This window comes from Podarcis liolepis, assembly GCF_965112155.1.
Source record: "Podarcis liolepis genome assembly, chromosome: 16".
NCBI lineage: Eukaryota > Metazoa > Chordata > Lepidosauria > Squamata > Lacertidae > Podarcis > Podarcis liolepis.
In genome coordinates, this window is record NC_139567.1 from 9,211,090 (window position 1) to 9,233,204 (window position 22,115).

The following is a 22,115-nucleotide window of genomic DNA, read 5'->3' on the forward strand; positions in this document are numbered from 1 at the left end:
TGACCATTTGGGTGCATTCCAGTGATTCTATAAAGTGCTCCACTCAGCTGGTTATGTTTCATCCTAGCTCTGATCTTGGTTATCTTAAGAAGAAAAACAACAACCCACAAATTGCACAATGTATACTATATGCATGAAAGAAAATCAAATCAAGTACAGAAAAATATATCAACAATAAAACATAGACTGATTGCAACACGTAACAAGATCTGATTTCCTTCCGTTATTTCGATCTGTGTCAGTAGGCTGCTATAGAAATAAGCAATTTTAAAAGAACAGAAAAATGGGGGAATAGTAGTGGAGGGCAAGGAAGCCTAACTAAATTCTGATTTCCCCCACAACCCAGAGAATCTCCATAATTTCAGTTTTTGAAAAACATCAAGTTGGTAGTCCTCGTGATCATAGGCAGAGACGCTTGGAAATATATGGACAGCATTGCAATTAACATCAAAAGATCAGCACTAAGCAACCATATTTTATGCATCATATATTACAGAACATGCCAATATTCATTTACTATATTTAGGGTAAAGTTCTGTGGGGTGTTTAGCTGGCTGTAAGCCTTATTTAAGGTGGCAAGCTGTGTATATGGTTCCTCCCCCACATTTTATCTTTACAATAACCTTGTGAAGTAGGATCAGTTAAGAGATGGTGAGCAGTTGAAAGTCCCTCGGTGAGCTTTGTGGCTCAAATGGAGTCCTTTCAGTCCAAGTTCACCACTGTAGCCTGTACACTGCAATGCCTCTCAATCGCTTTAGAAGGTAATTCACTGGATTTTTTATTTTATTTTGCAGAATGAGTCTGGTGTTTTCTCCCCACCAGCACCATTGCAATGCCCTTGGTAGCTTTATTCATTAATTAAGATAGTGTTTGTTGACTGACTTGTCTTCTTTATATGTGAACCTCTCCCTCTCACCATGGTTCAGGCATGCAACTTGCTCTTTTAAAATATCTGAAAACAGCACTTGCAAGTTTATCTGAAGAAGAAGAGGCTTGTGATATCACATACCCCATAGCCAGAGTTCTGTACAGTGAGTGCCTGTCCCAAACATAGGGAACTGGTTTCCTTACAGTTCAGTACTAGAGTTCAATAAATATTTATATATAGCTAGCTATTTCATTTTGGACAGAATGCAGTGGGTGCATTTGCACACTGGCACTGTTCATTCAGAGGATGTGGTCACATCTAGACCATACATTGAAAGCATGTGGCTTCTTCCAAAGAATTTTTGTGGGCTGCTATCAGCAGAGATTCCACTAGTGGTACTTCCACCTGTGAATCTGGAGTGAAGAAGCCAGTGTGCCATACTGGAGGAGTGGTGCAAGCATCACTCCATGGGTGGAAGCTGTCAGAGGTGACTAGGGCTAGGAAGAGGGACACACCCGCCCTATCCAAACCCTGATTACAGCTCAGTGCAAAATGGGTTTAGATTACAGCCTAAATCTAGGATTGACTAGTGATGAAGAGAATTTCCTTTCCCTATTACCACTAAAAATTGCAGTGGTATTAATTGCAGTACTATTAATTGCAGTAGTATTAGTATTTGCAGTACTGCTGTTGTGCCTGCTCTTTTGCTCATACAGTACCCAGAGTGCTGTATTTTTACAGCACAAAAATACACAAGAAGATTTGAACATTAAACTAATCAATGAAAAGCACAGCACCAGTTTAAAAGCAGCAGTGGAAAGATGGACTAAAACAGCACCAAAAGTATATATCAAACCCTCCCGGCCGGGGGGGGGGGGGGAGTTTCAGCCTCTGTCTAAAAGAAATCAAAGAAGGAACCTAATAAGATGTTCCAGAAGCATTGCAGCAGCACTGAAATTAAGGGACAGGTATCATCTAAGCTGGCTCATTTTTGGACACTGGATAACATCCAGCTTTACATAATGTGCTTATGTGCACTGAAAATCAATATTTTGTAGATGGTGGACTAGGACAACAATTCCTGCCTGAAACCCTGGGAAGCCTCTGCCACTTCATGGTGACAGGAGTGAATAAAAAGCAGCTTCCTATGTTATAATTGAGGACGTGGGTGGCACTGTGGTGTAAACCACTGAGCCTCTGGGCTTGCCAATCGGAAGGTCGACAGTTCGATATCCCTGCGAAGGGGTGAGCTCCCATTGTTCAGTTCCAGCTCCTGCCAACCTAGCAGTTCAAAATCACATCAAAGTGCAAGTAGATAAATAGGTACCGCTCTAGGAGGAAGGTAAACGGCATTTCCGTGCGCTGCTTTGGTTTCGCCAGAAGCGGCTTAGTCATGCTGGCCACATGACCCGGAAAAACTGTCTGCGGACAAATGTCGGCTCCCTCGGCCTGTAAAGCGAGATGAGTGCTGCAACCCTAGAGTCGTTCGCAACTGTTATTGTGTAAAGACGAAATCAGTTAGAGCTGGTGTGGTGAACATTTGGCTCCCGAGAGGTTGTTGAACTACAACTCCCATAAAGGTCCCTCCAGGTCAAAACTGTATGTCCTCAGATTTCCCCCCAAATTGTTTGGCCTTTCATTTTGCTTCAGGGTTTCAGCTGAAATGTCACTATTATTATTATTATTATTATTATTATTATTATTATTATTATTATTTCGTTTGCTAAATTCCTGGAGCAAAACTCAATGACCCAGTAGCTATGCAAAGGTATTTGTTTACTATTTAATATATGTGAAACCTGCTCATAAAACAAGGCGTTGTCCAAAATCAATCAAAATAATACAACAGAAAACCCATTACTCTAAGCGATGTAACCTCACTTAAAACTGAAATACGGAAAGACTGATGCAATAAAACAACTTGAATCACAGCAGCTAAAAGACAAACAGGAAATATAGGAGCTGAATCTACATGCCATAGCAGAAGAACTGAAATAATGAGATTCTAAAATGCCTGGGGAAAACAAGGAAGTCTTAGCGTGGCACTGAAAGGACAACAGTGTGGATCCCTCGTGAACTTCACTGGAGAGATAATTCCATGGCTTGTTTGGGCACCGAACAGGAACCCTCTTTCATAGCTAGTCTCTGAATTTCAGAATCGGGGGTTCTGAGAAAAAGACGTCAGCAGATAACCACAAGGAACAGAGAGGATGGGGAGCCTTTTCAGCCCCAAGGCCCTGTTCCACAGAGGACAACATATCAGGGATTGCTGGGGATCAGAGTCATACAAGTGCAAAAGATGTTACTCTTATTTTTATCCAGAAGGTAGACACTTTTGTCTACCTGGGCTCCACCATATCCAGCAAGCTTTTCATCGACACTGAGCTGGACAAGCACATCGGCAAGACAGTTACAGCAATGGCTGACCTCTCCAAAAGGGTACGGGAGGATGTGATGCTAATGACCAATACCAAGATGAAGGTCTACCAGGCTTGCATGTTGAGCAAGCTGCTTTATTGGAAGTCAGTCGTGGGCAACTTACAGACTCCAGGAGTAACGCCTCAATGCCTTCCATATGCCATCAGGAAGATTTTGGGCATCACATGTCAGGACAGAGTCTCAAGCAAATATGTGCTCTCCCAAGCCACATTCCCAGCATGTTCACACTTCTGTCTCAGCAACGTCCATGCTGGCTTGGTCATGTACACAGAATGGAAGATGGCAAGATCCCCAAGGACTTGCTCAATGGGAAGCAGGTTTCAGGCTCTAGGACTATTGGCAGACCAATTCTGTGTTACGAAGATGTCTGCAAATGTGAAATGAAGGCTGACATTAACCCAGCCATATTGACATTAACCCTTGCAAACGATTGCAATGCTTGCAGACAGACAGGTCTTCTATCCACAGCAGCGAACAGAGGAAGGAGGAACGCAGGGAGGGATGCAGAGCATCTGCCCCAGCACAACTGGACACCTTCACCTGTCCCCAGCTGCAACAAAACAGGTCTCTGCCATATCTGTCTCTACAGACACAGCAGGCGCTGTGACTTTACCTCCGAAAACGAACTCTTCCGTTGTCTCCCAAGATAGATGGATGAAAACAACAAGATACAAAAATCAAGTGTTTCTGAAATGCACACATGGCTCTAGCCTTCATCTAGGCAAGCAACAGGCATGATCCTGGTTCAAGAACACATTGCAGAAGCACTTGAGGAAGGTGCTGACCAAGAGCTGTGAGGAGTGTTGCCTGAGAAGGAACCATGTCTTGTTGCACGTCCAGAGAGCCCAATAGTTGGGACTAGAGGGGTGCATTTGGCCCCCCAGGCCTGAGGTCCCCCACTTGTGAGGTACAGGTGTGTGCATACAGGAGAAGCCTTTCTCTCTTAGGTCAGTGTCATCAATATTAAAAGTTATAATTTCAATCTGATTATGATCCCGTAGCAATCATCAAAGGCTACACCTCTCTTCCATTAAATCCAGATATGGTCAACTTCCAGCTTCTCCTTTTTGAAACCTCCCTTAGGCTGCAATTCTATACACAATTACTTCCCTAGGTGTAATGCCTTCACCCACTGGAATGTTAGTGAGAAACTGCGTGTTACTGCATTTGACGGTATTCCAAAAGAGTTAGGGAGAGTTAGGGAGTCTACTGGACAGAGTCAGTTGGGAAATAGGAATGTAAATAGAATGAGAGAAATCTTTGTTCAAGGGTAGCCAGCCAAGCACATGCAAGATGTTCTTGGAGTTCAGTGCCCATCAGCCCAGCCAACATGGTCAATGGTCCAAGATGATGGGAGTTGATGTCCAACACCTGAGTTGTTTCGTATCTCATGATTTATAGTTTGTTTCCATTAACATCTTGTGAGCATCATTGTTGCTTACTAACAACATCTCTTTCTTGTTGAGATCTTCAGCAATTCTAAAGATTTTTTTTCTTGTTTCTGCACAACTTTCTCTGCTTCTCCTATGAATTGGAAGAGAAACTTCTACCATAAACTCTGCCTGTGCTGTCATAAGCTCGGCTGTAGGGCTGGGGAACCTGTGACCCACCTGGTTCTTTTGGTTTCTGACTCCCATTAGCCTCAACCAGCATGACCAATGATCAGGGATAATGGGAGTTGTAGTTCCGCAACAACTGCACATTCTCAGCTTCCTCCATCCCTGCTCTACTGACCTCACTAGGATTTGATTCAGAGTTAATTTATATAGAATTGCCCTGCACATGAGATTACATTTTGGACATGCTATTGGGAGATGTTTCAGCACTGCAGCCAGAGTCTCTCTTCCCCACTCCAACCCATAACATGTAATAAAAAACAACGCCTTTGTGTAAGTGTATCTCTACACCACCCTCTGCCATCACCTCCATTCGTTGGCTGCTACTTGGAAAAAGGAGCGGAAATAGTAATAGGGTGATTTCATTTCCCATACCTCATTTTCTACAGTACTATACTCAAGGCAGCTTACAGCCCATTGTTGTTGTTGTTGTTGTTGTTGTTTAGTCGTTTAGTCGTGTCCGACTCTTCGTGACCCCATGGACCAGAGCACGCCAGGCACTTCTGTCTTCCACTGCCTCCCGCAGTTTGGTCAGACTCATGTTTGTAGCTTCAAGAACACTGTCCAACCATCTCGTCCTCTGTCATCCCCTTCTCCTTGTGCCCTCCATCTTTCCCAACATCAGGGTCTTCTCCAGGGAGTCTTCTCTTCTCATGAGGTGGCCAAAGTATTGGAGCCTCAGCTTCAGGATCTGTCCTTCCAGTGAGCACTCAGGGCTGATTTCCTTCAGAATGGATCGGTTTGATCTTCTTGCAGTCCATGGGACTCTCAAGAGTCTCCTCCAGCACCATAATTCAAAGGCATCAATTCTTCGGCGATCAGCCTTCTTTATGGTCCAGCTTTCACTTCCATACATCACTACTGGAAAAACCATAGCTTTTACTATACGGACCTTTGTTGGCAAGGTGATGTCTCTACTTTTTAAGATGCTGTCTAGGTTTGTCATTGCTTTCCCCCCAAGAAGTTACAGCCCATAGAAGTGCCTAAACATACAACAAAAATCACATTGCCGTTCTATAACAATTTTTAAAACACCCTAAAGAATTAATAAAATTCAGGAATTCTTTTATATACAGGTAATATCTAGAAAATATCAGAAAGCAATAAAACAAAAACAACCCAAAGGATTACCACCAATTAATAATTACAAATCTTTTCCGAAAATACAATGGACAAAATCATGTCATGTCATGTGACATCCCCCCCCCACGAGTGCCTACCAAACTACCTCTAATTATCCCCCACCACAAGCATTCATTAAATGCTAATATGTTTTTGATCTCTGAACCATTAAACACTTTCTCTTTGTTCCAGGGATAATTATAATGTTGTGGGATAATCTTTTAATGGCTTTCAGGAAACTTAACCCTGGGATGAATTCCTCCACTCAAATTCCACAGGTGGCATTTAACTAAGCCTTATTCAGGGTATATGCACCAGCACGACAAAGTTGGGTCCATTAATTTCAACAGGTCTACATTGAATAAAACTTAGTTGACTATTACCCCTTGTGTATCTTCAAGCTGTTTCTTGCACTGCTAGGAGAAAATCTTATTTGGTTATAGGAAGTTTTTCTTCTAGGAAAAAGGTGCCAATACTTGCCATGAAGTTGTTCCAGTAAGTGCCACACTTTTAACCACTGCCCCCCGGGGGGGTACTCCAGGGTCCGCTGTGCTGGCACCTTCCCCCCCCCCCAGATGTTTGGTTACTCTCCTTTTGGTGAAGCCATCAAGTCTCAAATTTCATTTTGATTACATTTACAATCTGGGCAGAGGAGGGGTCATTTGCTAATTAAGACCAGCTTTTGCCAACCTGGTGCCCTACAGATATCTTGGACTATGACCGTGCTGGTAAGGCTGATGAGAGCCATAGCCCAGAACTTCTAGAAGCCACCAGATTGGGCAAGGCTGCATAAGATAGTAATCATACAAAGTTGGCTACAGCAGCACACACTGATTTCTATCTTGAGTTTTTAAAAACCCAAAAACTTTTAACCAAACCAAACTGTTTTGTTTTTAAATGGGGGGGGGGGGAAACCACACCTAGGTTAGAAAAAGTACACTTGTGTTCCATCTTAATTGAAACTTATCTAACACCTGGATAATTGCTCATAAATACCTGTTGAGTTGCCAAGGTACAGTTATAGCATGTCAGTCTTTAATAAATTTCCAGGACCTCAGATCTCACCCTTTGATGATACCCATGAAATCCTGGTCCAAAGGCAAGGCAGGGGGTGCCGGTGGAAGGGTGGGGAGAGAGAGAAAAAGTAATAATACTAAGCACTCCTGCATTCACTTAATCTGGGAGAATGCATTGCACTCTTTATGAATGCGTAGGAGAGGCTGTGCAGGAGTCTGCAGAAAGGTCACTGATATTTTTGGAGCGATAAATCACGAAAGGGGGGGAAAGATTTGCATTTTGGCTGTATAACATTCAGGGACGGATTAGAGAGAGAGAAGGGAGAATTCTTTGAAGTAATATTTCTCCGCTGACTTGTTTTATTAGCTCCCTTTTAACATGTTACATTATTGCTTATAGAATTTCATTTACTTGGATTGGCAGCTTGATAAATATGTCTATTGGCGATGATTTGGATTGCTCTGGGCATTAATATTATTAAAACCTGTCACAAGGAAATGTCTGAAAGATGACTTACTGTAAAGATTACAGCACAAAATAAATCACACAGTGGTATTTGTTACCGTTTATGGCCTCTTGGAGCCGAGTCAATCCCTTTTTATGTTGCATTATTTTTCAAGTTTTTATAGCTTTACATTATATATCGCTGTCAGAAATGAACAGATGGGGTGTCAAACATGAGCTTTCTGAATAATTCCCACCCTCGGGTTATTTGTGTGAAGGACAAGTGTAAAACTCTGTTCTCCAGGAAAGGGAGACAGGCAGGGGTGGGTGAATGTGTTGTTACATTAAAGAAAGCTTCCCCTCCGCCTCTCCCCCCCCCCCCTGTCAGCTGGGACAGGGTGGTTTTAACTTCTGACCTCACCTGGCTTTTCCTCCACAGCAGAGCTTCTTGGGAAATCCAAGTTGCCTGCTTTTTTTGCTGGAGGAAAATCTTCATTGCGAGCAAAACAGGCCAGAAGGCAACACCTGGCACATCAGAAACTGGGGTTTGCCACTTCCCCACCCCTCTTTCTTTCTGGGACGGAATCTGTCTGCCAAATCATGACTGCCATTTGTAGTGCAGCCGATATGATCAAATGTGCCATTGGCTCTTTTCTCTGATGCATGTAGGAAGGGCGCTAATGGTGCCCCTTCCTCCATAATTTGTTTTGTGTAAGGAGAGGGGTAGTACAAGCCTCAGGCTATTTCAGCCATACAGTAGACTCAGCCTTGGCTCAGTTAGCTGTGCTTTTTTGCTTAGCCTTTTTCCATTGCTGTTGTTTGCCTTGCCTTGCTTTGCTTCAGTCAGATAGAGCCGCAGGACTCCTTCCTCTTAGCCTCTGCTTCTTCTGCCATTTATATGTCTCTCTGCAGCCGCTAGGAATGGGCAAAATCTGTCAATTTTGGTTTCTCTCAGGTTCTTGTCCCCCCCCCTCCCAATCTTAAATTCAGTCATCCACATTTCAACATCAGTTTGGATTTATTTTTTTAAGTCCCCGCGTTTATCAACATTTCTCCTAATAGGCACATGGTTTTATGTGCACTTTTGCCTAATGAACACATTTTTACAAAGCAATCTTATAATGCATTTTAATGTTTAATGCATTTGTAATGCCTTTTTAATGTTATCCTGGATGATACCTGCACACTTCACCCTGGTAAATGCATTTTTGTACACATTATATGGCTAGCGTACGGCACTGCAAAATTCAGAGAAGTGCTGGTTTCAAATGATGGTTGCGTGGGGAGCCTTGCAGGAGTATCCCCACGCTGCGGATAGCAGCCTGCCGTCCGGCGGGCGGGGCACCCTGATGCAGAGCGCCCCTCGCGCCGGGCAGACATGGGCCAGCCCCACAAGCTCGGGGGACAGCAGGGAGGCACAGCGCCGCCATCCCGCTGTTCCTCGACCTGGTTCGGTTTCCCCAACCTGCTTTTTGGGGGGAAATAAAGGAAACCCAAAAAACTAGGTGCATCCTATGGGACGGAGCGTCCTATGGGACGAAAAATACGGTAAGTTCTGCTTAGAGCAGACACACTGGAATTTATGGACCTTAAATAGTCATGTCCCTTAACTTCGCTGGGTATACCTTGGGTAAGACTAGCATTTGATACAACCCAAAGCCTGGTCAAATTATGTTGCAAGTTGCACTGATGGCCTCTGGATTATACCATGGATTTGGCAAACGTGGTTTAACACCCCTGCCCCGTCCCCCCAAATTAAGACCACAGAATCCATTGCATGTTGATTCCGACAATTGTATGGATTTCCATGACTTCCAGCCTGTAGGGTTATATATGTACATGGGAACACCTTGTATTTCTATGTCCTGCCTTAGCATACAATGAGAAGTTTAGAAAACAAAGCAATGGGGTGGAAAAAGGAATGTGATGTGATGTAGGGCATGCAAGAGCCTCCCATGTAACTTCAAAGCCCATATATAGCAATATAGGGGATCTCAACAGCTAAATATCTAGGTAGGATCTCTCCAACAAATAATCACGTGCTGTGGATAAACTGGTTATCTGAACCCACCCTGCCTCCTCCAAGTGCATAAAGATGAGTTGGCTAATTGGTTTTGCCCTGTGAACTTGTGCAAACTTGTCTATTTATAATCTGGCCAGCTCCTTATTCTGTGCTAAGGACATGGAGAATGGTTCAACCTCCTGGCAGTGCACACTTTATATTTTAATTACCCACACTAATTTCTAACATTTACACATATACCATAAATCACATCATAATGATCCTTATTTAATTGCTGGACTGGGAACTCGAGTTAAACAGGTATGAAGGGGATTAATAAGGAGACCCAGGCTCCAAGGATTGCAGCTGGCTGCATTCTCGATTTAGATTGGGAGAACAAAACATAAAGCCTTTCGGTAGGACCAAATCTTGAACCCTTTAGTTCAAGATTAGCAGTTTAGTCTGGACAATTGCACAACTCTCAATTTTATTCCTCCTTTAAAGCAGAGTCTTATCCTCCCACATGTATAAAGGGGCTTTAGCCTCCTTATTACATTAATAGCTCAATGAAAAGTGGTAAAAGGTAAAAGGCTGCTGTCGCATTCAGGTGCTCACATATGTGACTGACATAGCTGGGCACCTTTCAATAGGGGCTCTACCACAAGTGCCGGGAGCCCCATTCCTCCCTCCCTTGTCATTTGACCTCTCCAGGGGCAAAATCAGTAAGATGAATGAGTTCCCCTTGTTCCCCCCACCCTCTCTATTTATCTCTCAATCTCTGGGCTCAACCACACGTCTGCTTGTCCAATGCCTGGGAAGCAAAGTGTGGACATGGATCTCTCTCTCCCCCTCTCTCTGAATTGGAGCCATCTGGGCCCAGAGGAAGAGGCCAGTGAATAGGGAACTGCAACAAACTGAGGAGGGAGAGGACAGGGGGAGGGGGAGGTCCCACTGAGAACAGCTTCTCCAAGCTGCCCCCACCCAACCCCCCAACCCCTGTAATGAGCACTATCCACCACCCTGTTGACAAGCAAAATTTTAATTAAATTAACCTACTAACTAGCCGTGCAAATACATAGAGAAGCTGTCAGAAATGTCTCATAAATGACATGCTGTCAGTAGAGATGACTTGATGTCACCCTCTCTCCTTTCTGAAATAGGTAAATATCTAGGGTTTAGGGTTGCCATATTTCAAAAAGTAAAAACCAAGACAACCCCAGAAGTCGTCAAGCTTTTTTAAGGAAGCCGCCAAAGTTGTTGAGCTTTTCTTTACAAACCCGCCAAAAACCCCACAATTTGACTTCCCTAAAATCCAGGACAAAGCGCCACCTTTCGATAATTCCTCTTGGACCTCAATTCCGCCTTTGAAATCCTGGTGATGTCTGGGAAAATCTGGATCTACGGTAGCCCTATTAGTGTTGCCATATTTTAAAAAGTGAAAATCTGGACATTTCAGTGATTTTTTTGCCCAGACACTGTTTCCAACTGCTGTATTCTGGATATGTCCAGGAAATTCCAGATGTATGCCAGCCCTATAAATATCCACACTGCAACATTGCTGCTTCCCTCTTCATTGTCTGCCTTTTCTTCTTGTGCCCAGACTCCCCACCCACCCACATTGTCCCTGGCTATCATTTGTATTCCTATTACATACATAATACATACATAATTTTATTTGTATTCCACCTTCCCATAGTTAAAATCATGCTCAAAACAGCTTACAGCATGAATAAAATACATAATTACGCTCATAACAAAACTATTCATCAACAATAAATAAAACATAGAAAGTACACAACCAAATCAAACAATTTCCACATACATTATAGGATCTAATATAATTACAGAAATAATGTCAAAAACAGCAACACTCTTCCCCACACAAGAAACACCCCTAAACAAGGCTTTGGCCCAAGAGTCTTTTCAGCAGCCTCAGCTTTTGTAGCTGGAGTCAGTCAAGGCCGGGTGGAGAAAGAGCAGTAAGGCAGGGAGCAGGTCTTGCAAGACTCACAGCCAGGATAGATTCAGGCCCATAGTGTTTATTGCACAGCCTGCCACATCCCTTGCACCCTTCTCATCTCCTATTAGAGCAACAGTAATTTTCTACCAACTCCACCCTCTCTCTCTCTTTCTTTTCCTTCTTTTCAGTATTAATCCCAATTAGCTTGCCTAGTTTCTGTGCTACATCACAGTGTCACAGTCTTTGCCCCTATGAAAAGAATACACAACCTGCACCTAGTTTTTGCAAACCAGGGATGGGGAACCTATAGCCATCCAGATAGGAGTGGCTTCCCTGGTGGGTCAGAGGGGCAGCAAGAGCTTCCCATCTGTGGCATCGCTGCCACATAACAGGAGGGAGAGACACAAGGTAATGGAGCCCTGTAGTGATTCTGGTAGGAGCATTAGATTGGTTCTGTAAGTGCAGCCTTGCAGCCCCAAACTTGTTTTGCCTTACCTCTCCCAGTATGTGGTAGCGACACTGCTGGCAAGAGAGCTTTGTTGTGGCTCCATGGCACTGGTGAGCTGCTCCTGCCTCCAGTTGTTGGGGCTGATGGGGTTGAAATTCTGCAACATCTGGAAGGAAGGAAGGTAGGCAACTCACCAATAAATGGTAGAGAATAGCCCCAAGACTACTGATATCAATCCCTTCCTTTGAACTCCCATTTCATCACGAACACTGTAAGAGGGAATGTCTTGGTTGTCTTTAGTGTGAAAGAGAAAGGAAGTCATGATAAGCTTAAGCTTGCTGTAGCTCACCCAAGGCAGATAGAAGCATATGGTCTTCACTAGGTTTCAGTCTTCCTACAAAGAGGCAGTGTTGATTTGGTGGTTATAATCACTAGTAGATTATTGCAGCTGGTTTTGTGATTGATTTTACCTGCCCACAGAGGCTTTTTGCTGATTAGGGGTTGGAATGCTCTAAATAATTATCCTTTTTCAATTACAAACAGCGCCTTTATATATGTGCTAATTTATTAAGTTTCGCACAGTGGGTAGCAAAACACTTTGCTGAGTTGTTCTAAATCAAGTGGCATTAATTTGTGGCAATGGTGAGAGGTGGCAGAAAAGGCAATGGATTCAAAAAAACAAAAACAAAAAAACCCCTAGCACTGAAGTGACAAGGGAAACTTCTTTAGGCTTAAGTGAAGAGTATTTCTACACATTCACTTCCCCTATATGCTCTTCTGAAAAAGATCTTTAAACATTACTGCATGTTGTACAGAGGATGGTGAACTTTTGTGAGGAGTGGTAGGGTGAAAAACCATCACAAAACCCTCTCTTCTACAACTATGAATGGTTCAGAGGCCCACTCCTTGTTTGCATCTGGTGGCTCTCTGATGCCCTGTTATTTATCATATACTTTTGCTTACAGGAGGTCAGGGTCGAATATTACCATCTCTCCTTATTCTATCTATTCAAGGATACTGTAGGGCAGGTTAGGCTGAGGAAGACTAACTGTTCCACCATCACTCAATAAACTTCACAACAAAACAGGAGTTTGAACATGGGTATCCCAGTTCTGTCGAACATATATGGGCTCTCAATCCCACCTCATCACTATTTATTCAATTTACCAGTCACTTTATCTTTCCCAAAGCAAGTAACAACCAAAGAAACATACAAGAATCCCCACATAGATACATTAAAACCAAGAGGAAAGAGAAATACAGTGGTGCCTCGCAAGACGAATGCCTTGCAAGACAGAAAACTCGCTAGACGAAAGAGTTTTCCGTTTTGGAGGTGCTTCGCAAAACGAATCTCCTATGGGCTTGCTTCGCAAGACGACAATGTCTTGCGAGTTCCTGCTGGTTTTTTTCCCTCCTCCCCCCCTTTTCTAACCCGCTGAGCTGCTTATCAGCTGATCCGATCAGCAGATAAGCTGCTAAAAGCCGCTAAATCCGTCAGTGGGCTTGCTTCGCAAGACGAAAAAACCACTAGACGAAGAGAATCACAGAACGGATTCTTTTCATCTTGCGAGGCACCACTGTACATTAAAAACATCTCATCCACTTCTAAAAGGAAAGGATTGTTAAAGGTCAAAGGCTTGAAAGTTTTTGCTTGATGTCCTTGAGGTATTGTGGTCCTGTCCTGAGCTGGTCAAACCCAGCACTTTGAATTTGGCTCAGAAACTATTTGGCAGCCTGTGAAGTTGGGACACCATTGGCATTATATGCTCAAATCATCTTGCCCTGGTGAGCAAGCAGGCTGCTGAATTCTGCACCAGCTGAAGTTTCTGAACCATCTTCAGAGGCAGCCCCACATATAAGACAGTAGTATTACCTAGAGTTTATCAGAACATACACAACGAAAATTTGGCTATTCCTGTCCAGATAAGGGTCAGCTGGGCTTGCCGGTGCTGCTGCTCCTTGAAGTTTCTGCCTTTTCACTTGCTCCTTCTGAGCAGTGTTAGGAGCAGGGATGAGGAATAAATTCAGAATACATAAATTTTAATGTAAAGCTAATGTTTCACACAGTGAAACAGTATGTGAACTGAAACATAACCATCTTTTGAAATTCGCACTTCTCTGAATTTTGCAATGTGGTTCTCCAAGTAACTAATGTAAATAAAAATCCAGAGGAGGCACCTAAAAATGGATCCATTCTTGAAAATAACAGGCAGAAAGAGAGTAAATTAGTGAAAATGTCTGGAAAAACTGTCAGTTTGAAGAGAAATGCATGTTAAAATTCTGATGGGTTGTTTTTTAAGGGAAACTGAAAAAAACTGATCTTAGGAGCAGAATAATGAGAAAATAAGAGAAACTGAAATCAACAGATTTGCCAATCCCTAGTCAAGAGTCAGGAAAATGGAGCAGTCTCCTGCACTAGCTTTGCCATAACTTTGTGGGCAACTGTGTGGATTTTGTCCCAAGAAAGGAAGAAAGTGAATGGTCACGCCTTGCCCAAGGACCTAGAGCTGGCACTGCTTGGTAGAAGGCAGTTTCCTAGCTTCCTATTTTAAGAGCTAGATTTCAAAGACAATCTTAGGCTTTAACAAAACCAGATCCAGGCTTGTGAAATTTCCTTGGAAGACCAGGCCATCAGTTATCCCCTTGTGCCCTGTATCTGTGTGTGTACTTCTGCTAAGCCTACCTTCTTCCTGCTTCGTTTTCCTGGAGATCCTCAGTGCAGATACTGGGGAATCACCAGAATGATTCACTGCTCTCCCAAGAAAAGTAGATTCCTGAAAATCTCACATCATTTGCTGAGAATATGGCAGAAGGGAACATTAGTTAAGACACAGAGAGATAGATGAGCATTCGCCCCCTCCCCACCCCCCCACCCCCGCAATGATATCTGGAGAAGGGTGCCTTTTTGATGAAGTGCGTTTCAAGCAGTCTTGCCTTTTTATTTCCCTACCCAGGGCTCTGACAGGTGTTTCCTTCGGGGCATAGATGCTTCCTATAACATTTTGAGTGAAGGGAGATATCATCTGTGACAGCTTGTGTACATAGATCATGGTTTTATGATGATGGAAAAGTGTGCACTGATTGATTTGCTGAGCTGGGCTGAGTTAAAAGAGCTTGCAACAAGATATCTTCCCTCTTGCCAAAACACAATTTAATCACCACCTGACCGATCCATCATCCAGGCAGGAGGGAGGAGGTTTCAAATGCTGGGGAGGTGCCATATGACTAATGGACAGAAATGTCTATTCTTGGCATGGAAGGACTGAGATACACTGCTAACATATTCTCCCATATTATCCACTAGTATCTGATATTTGGGGAAGGGCTGTAGCTCCGTTGTAGAGTCTCTGCTCTACATGCAGACTGTTCACCTAGCCTCACATTTCCTGTTCTGGTTGGCAGCAGCCCTCAAGTTTCTCAAGCTGAAAATGGGTTGGGAAATTTGGAGTGGCCATCTGAGCATCCTGTCAGCTATGGGTACGATACAATCTACGACTGAGCTATGGACAAGGGCCATCATTCAGTTGTAGGGCACCTGCTTTGCGTGTAGAAATTCCCAGTTTCAATCCTCCGCACCGCCAGGAAGGTCTAGGATGTCCCTTGCCTCAAACCCTGGAAACCTGCTGCCCATCAGTGTAAACAATGGTCTGACTCAACATAAGGCAGCTTTGTATGTGTTTCCCTTTAAAGAAGCTTATTTGAAATGACAAAGAACATGCCCCTCTACTGTGTTTTGCTTTTTGCTTTGTAAACTTGAACCCAGACACACATTCTAGCACCAGCTATTCATTAATGGCTGGAAGGGTATTTGGCAAAGAGCTGTCATTAATTTCTGGTGCCGTTAAGGGCTCAGCTTGTATAACTCTGAGCTGGTTTCACGATGAAAGGGCATTTGTAAACCCTGGAAATCATTTAAGGCAACAAGGCACTCTGTGTATCTGCATGCCCTCTTCTAGAAATGAAACACGCAGCCTCAGCCCTATGTATATTTATTTGGAACTGAGCTTCACAATGATAAATGAAATGATTACCTGAAATGTTTACTTTCAGCTAAACATGGATAAGGTTGCAACCATAACCCCATTCAGGCTTTCAAATAAACACATTTGGACTGAAACTGGGGAGAGGGTCACATGTGCTGAGCGTACTGGTTTAACCTCCCCCCTCCAATATTTGTACTTTGAGTAGAAAGGTCTGAATGGGTCTTGTAAGTGCTTACACTCCTTCCTGTGGTCAGGAAACCAGGGTTCTTGACCACAAGGAAACTTGTAAGTGTGTTTAGCCAAATGTGTTTACACACTCCCATCAGACCTTCTGGGAAAGGTGCAGCAGACACGCTCAGGAATATTTGGGGCGTGGCTGGCATGCATGGGCCCACTTCTTCTTCCAGGTTTAAGCCCTTTGTTTATTCTTTTGAATGCTTGAATTATAGCTCTTAGGAACATAGGTCATGATATTTGTCCGTCTAGCCCAGCACTTTCTTCTTGGACTGAAAGCAGTTCTCAAGTTCTTTGGCAGAGGGGTTTCAAGGAACCTGCTACCAAAGGATGGACAAATCCATCAATTACAGTTTCTCCCAGTTTCTTGTATTTCCCATTGTAAATTCTGTTATCGACATATCCACATCCGTTTGCAACCCATTTATTTTTTTTAAGAGCCCTGATGAAAATTCATCAACATTTCAGAGTGCATTCCCCATAATGTGCAAATTTTGGTATGCAGTTTTGTCCAATACACAATTTTTGCGCTCAGTTTCCCCCATCATAATGCATTTTTTTGCAACTTATTTTCACAGATATATTTATTTTGATGCTCACTTTCCCATAATATGTGTACAGTGGTATCTCGGAAGTTGAACAGAATCTGTTCTGGAAATCAGTTCGACTTCCAAAACGTCCAGAAACCAAAGTGCAGCTTCTGATTTCCAAATATATGTACAGTGGAGTTTCCTGCAGCCAATTGGAAGCCGTGTTGGACATTTGGGTTCCAAAGAACGTTCGCAAACCAGAACACTCACTTCCGGGTTTGCGGTGTTCAGGAGCCAAAATGTTCGACTCACAAGGTGTTAGGGATCCAAGGTACAACTGTATTTCAGTACACATTAATTGATTAGAAAATTCCATCATGAAATATGGAGAGCTGCAAATTTCAACAGATAAGCTACATTTTGGTTCCCATATTTCATCAGAAAGTGCAAAGTAGATAGGTTTGCCTTGCAGTGTGAACTGAACTAAATGCCTCCTGTATCCCTACTGCTACCTGATCCTTTTAAACTGGAGGTGATGAGGATTGAAACAGTGCACTTTTGGAAACCAAGCTCATGCTTTACCACTGGGCAGTGGTCCATTACTAAATATTACTGGAGGGGCATTATTTCTCCTACTTCTGCCTCATATTTGCTTCAGCCATTCCACCCATGTGGTTCTTGCCACATGTTCAGTCCCTCTCCTGCATGACATTTGAAGCATAGGAAAATTTCCCTTGTTTTGCACAACACCCTGTTTGCCACTTCATTGACTAAGCAAAGAGAAGCCTTTTGTTTCACCCAAGTGGTTGGCATCCCATTGGTTTATTTCTGAAGGTTCTCAGATAGCAGAACTTGGGGGGGGGGGACTCAGACCCTGGAGAGCTGCTGCTACTAAGATAGATGGACCAGTCTGTACTTATGCTGGTTTGTGATGCAATAGCTTGGTCAAACACTGAGATACTGGAATGGGATCCGATACCTATGTTCAAGGTATGATGCAACATTTCAAGTCTGAATACCACTTCAGTCAGGATATGGGTTGCTCTGTGGTCTAAACCACTGAGCCTCTTGGGCTTGCTGATCTTTGGGTCAGCAGTTCGAATTTGCATGATGGGGTGAGCTCCCATTGCTTTGTTCCAGCTTCTGCCAACCTAGCAGTTTGAAAGCACACCAGTGCAAGTTTTTAAATAGGTACCACTGTGGTGGGAATGTTTCCATGCTTTCTGGCACTTGTCAGGTGTCCTGTTCTGCCAGAAGCGGTTTAGTCCTGCTGCCCACATGACCCAGAAAGCTGTCTGTGGACAAACACCGGCTCCCTCAGCCTGAAAGCGATATGAGCGTTGCACCCCATAGTCACCTTTGACTGGACTTAATCCGTCCAGGGGTCCTTTACCCTTTTACCTTTTTTACCAGTTCTGCCACTACATCTGTTTTCCGAGGAAGCGAGTAAGATGGAGGAAAATACAAGATACAATCCAACATGTTATTTCCCTAGAACAGCTCTGAGTTGTGATTATCCCATTTATCAGTGAAGCTGCTTTTCTGGAGAAGTCCTTATGGATGAGGTCAATGTGATGCTAGCCAGATCACATTTCTTTCCTACAGCATCACCCTTAGTGGCATCAATATGATTTGCTGGACCCATTGCCTTGCACCCTGCTGCCTACTTGCAAAAGTAAACACCGATATGCACATAATGTGTACATGTTTTTGGTCATTTTGAAACCTGCAGCTGCTTTCTTGGATGAGTGGAAGGCTCAAAAATAAATCAGTGACCACAGACAAGCAACACCGTGTCTGTCAGACAGCATGTCAACACTTTAACCATAATTGTTGGAGGGATGCAACAACATGCTCTTCTGATTGTTCTTGCAGCAAGCATTTCTAGATGAAATTATCCTGCTTTCCTCTCTCTGGATGCTGTTCTGGGGTTCTCCAGCAGATTTGGGGGAGGCACGCCCAGGGCAACACAAGGGGAGAAAGGGGAAAGCCCCATTGTGCCAGTAGGATCCTGTTGAGCCCTTCCTCCATTACCTTCTCCTCCCTCTTTCTCCCCTTTTGCCCATTTCCAGATAGTAAGCCCTTTGGGTGGAAAGAACGGAGCCTTCACATTCTTTGCACAGTGTCATGCACATACAGTAGATGGTGCCATGTTGCTGATGTTGCTATTGCTAGTATTATTACATCACCTGTTATTTTGTCCCTTTTTGTTCATCCAGACCTTCAGAAATCTTGGATGATGAACACGAAGAAACCACTCTAGACTCTTCAGGAATGTTCCATTGGTGTAAAGCTGTTCCTTTTGACAAGGCCCTCTTGGTAGGTGCACTATATGTAGGGTGGCTGTTAGCTTATTAACTTGTTTCTAGCCAGCTGCCTGTGCCACTAACACCTGCATGGCATGCACAGATTTGGAAAGGGAAGCTGGAGGCAGCCTCATGTTGGGGAAAAGCTTTGCCTGCCAAATAAGAGTTATTAATGCAGTTCCTAAGGCACCATGTCCAGCCCCAAGTGTGAAGGGGTTGCGTGGGGAAAGTGCCCCGTCATTGTTGGACTTGTTGGACTCTGGCGGGCAGGCAGCAATAAGCATTGGTAGCACCCTCAGCCATACTCTGAGTGCATAGGAACAGGGGAAGCTACCTTATTACCACATCAGATCATTGGTCCACGTAGCTCAGTATTGTCTACACTGATTTGCAGTCGCTCTGCAGCATTTTTTAAAAAAATGCTCTCTTCCAGCCCTATCTGGAAATGCAAAGGATTGAACCTTTTGGATGCAAAGCAGGTGTTCTACCACTGAGCCAGGCCCCTTCTCCAATATCTAGCTGGGGAGCTAGATCAGCCTTTCTCAACCTGTGGGACCCCGGATGTTGTTGAACTACAACTCCCATCACCCCTAGCTAGCAAGGCCAGAGCTCAGGGATGATGGGAGTTGTAGTCCAACAACATCTGGGGACCCGAAGGTTGAGAACCACTGAGCTAGATTGAGCCATCATTTAAATTTCCAACAATGCTCCTAAATGACTTTACATCTTGGGTATTGTTGGAAATTAAAATGGCACTTACACTTAGCTGTCAGGAATCATTCAGCACACTTGGGCTGGATCTATTTATTTATTTATTAACTATCAGGATTTCTATTCTGCGTAATCACCAAAAACATCTAAGAGGTTTACATAAAACAATATAAAATATTCATCAAAGCATACTGAGAAAATCAAATCTTCAATAAGCTGACCTAAAATTTAGCAAAATGTAAGTATGGTCAGGTGTTTTTTTTTAAAAGCACAATAAAAATAAGATCCCATGTTAAAATTACATGCCTGGCTTAGCAGGTACCGGAAACAACATAGCGAAGGTGCCTGCCTATTCATTTCTTCTCCATGATTTTAAAAACAAGAGATTTTTTTAACCAACTGACAGTCAGAATCCAGGAGCATGACAATAGTTATCATTTAAAAAACTCAGGGAAATTGGAAAGACCACACAGTCATATCATCAAGTACAGTGGTACCTTGGTTTGCAACCACTTTGGATTACAACTGTTTTGGATTACAACCACGTCAAACCCGGAAGTGCGTGTCCCTTTTTTGGGATTACAACCCATTTTTTAATATATTACAACCAATTTTGGGGGGGAGGCCTCATTGACGAAAGCGTGCCTTAGGTTTACAACCGGACCTCCTGAATGGATTATGGTTGTAAACTAAGTTGCACATCTTTACTGATTTGCACATCTTCCCAAGCATGTTGCAATGTCTACAAAGATAGCATCAGATCCTAACACATTCATGGGAGGGCGAAGGCCCACTGGAGATGGGAGGTACGGTATATGAAGATTTGTTTTATGTGCTGCTTTGGGTAATACTTCAGTCTTCTCCAGATTAATGAAATACAACACAAAAGGTAATCTTGAGTACAACCAGTTTTCTCAAGGCACAAATGCCTGTTGATAACCCAGAGGACATCCAATAAAGGGGGGGGGGATCAGGAAGGAAGTGGAAGCACCATCAAACTACCCATGCACAGTACTCTGTTCAAATTTTGAAATTTAAAGAAAAACATTTGAGAATTCCTAAATCATTGGTTTCATTTCAGAAACAAAACTAGTCAATATGGAAATGAACTAAAGTGGAATTTTTTTAATTTTATTTTTAAGAAGCATCCTTAGCGCCTCTTCTGTCTCCCTCCTCTCTCCCCACGTCTCCCCCCCCCAACCTCACAATGCCTATGATAACAATGTCTCACACCAAATGTAGCTGACATGTAGAAAGGAGTCTATGAATTGAAAACAGAGACGTTATATGTACCTTTGTTATTCATGAAAATCTTTTAATAAAAAATAAATTAAAAAAGAAGAGGGACCTTTAGTTCAGGTCAGCAAATGTCTGTTCAAATGATTTCTACCACACTTACAATGTGTGCTTCTCTCCCCCTCCCCCCCCCCAGACGCCAACTGCCTTTCCCCTCACCATCTCATATCCTAGTCTGGCTAGGTTGTTGTTCAATAGTTCCTATTAAAAGGTCTATAGAATGGATCATTTCCATTGTTTAGCACCACTTGACAGACTAATAATTGGATTTAAGGCACGTTCCACTAAATACAGCTTGAGGTTTCATTATTCAATTTAGACTAATCCAATTAGTTAAGATGATCATTTAATTTGGCTATGATTCTAATCACTCATCAGCAAAGTTCCCATGACACGAGTCTTTTATTGCCCTCTGAAGAAAAGAAAAAAACCATTGTGAAGAGAGTGTTTTATGAATGTAATAGTTCGGCAGCTCTTGATTGGGAATGTGGACATATACTTGGGGTTTGTATAGTCTCCATGATTTGGCTTGTATCTGTATCTGTGCATTTTTATTTTTAAAAAAACCTAATCTGTTTCTGAGTCACCCTGTGCTCTCTCCACTGAGATCTGTATTTTGGGTTCTGAGCTGCTCCATATAAAATGAATGTTCCCCCATTCACTATGACAGAGAATATAAAAAAAGCTATAACCTTTTACCCTTTGGCCAAAGTGGATGAAATTTACAGGGACAGGAACCCCTCCAGAGTGAATGAAGCCTGCCAAATTGCAGACTAACATTTTGTTTGTTTGTGTGTGTGTGTGTGTGTGTGTGTGTGTGTGTGCAAGAAGCAAAAGTGATTCACTTTCTACCATAATATAACCAAGAGATAGCCAAGTGGTGTGTAGCCTTGCATGTACAGCATATTTTGTTTTTTAAAAATAAAAACTTTGCTACTTCGCACTTACCTTTCCCTTCTGGTGTTGCTTATGGCCTTCAATATAGGCCTTGTAGACCTCCAAGAGGTAGCAGTAGAATTTGGAAGAGTTCCAGTTCCCTTTTGTCAAAGCAGAGCATTTTACCTTTTTAAAAAAGAACCTCCGTTGCTGGGGTTTTTTGGGGGGGAGGGGTTTTTTTTAAAAGAAAGGAAAGACGCTCC

The 22,115-nt window shown here is 43.1% G+C and overlaps 1 protein-coding gene across 2 annotated transcripts in view; it reads left to right on the plus strand.

Annotated features, from left to right (window-relative positions):
* Nucleotides 1-22,115, plus strand: part of KCNU1 (potassium calcium-activated channel subfamily U member 1) — a 103,114-nt gene that overhangs the window by 57,091 nt on the left and 23,908 nt on the right. For both annotated transcript variants that reach the window (XM_083480374.1, XM_083480373.1), the window contains exon 20: nt 18,883-18,982. In XM_083480374.1, coding sequence (XP_083336500.1) covers nt 18,883-18,982 — 100 coding nt within the window. The remainder of the gene's footprint in view (nt 1-18,882; nt 18,983-22,115) is intronic.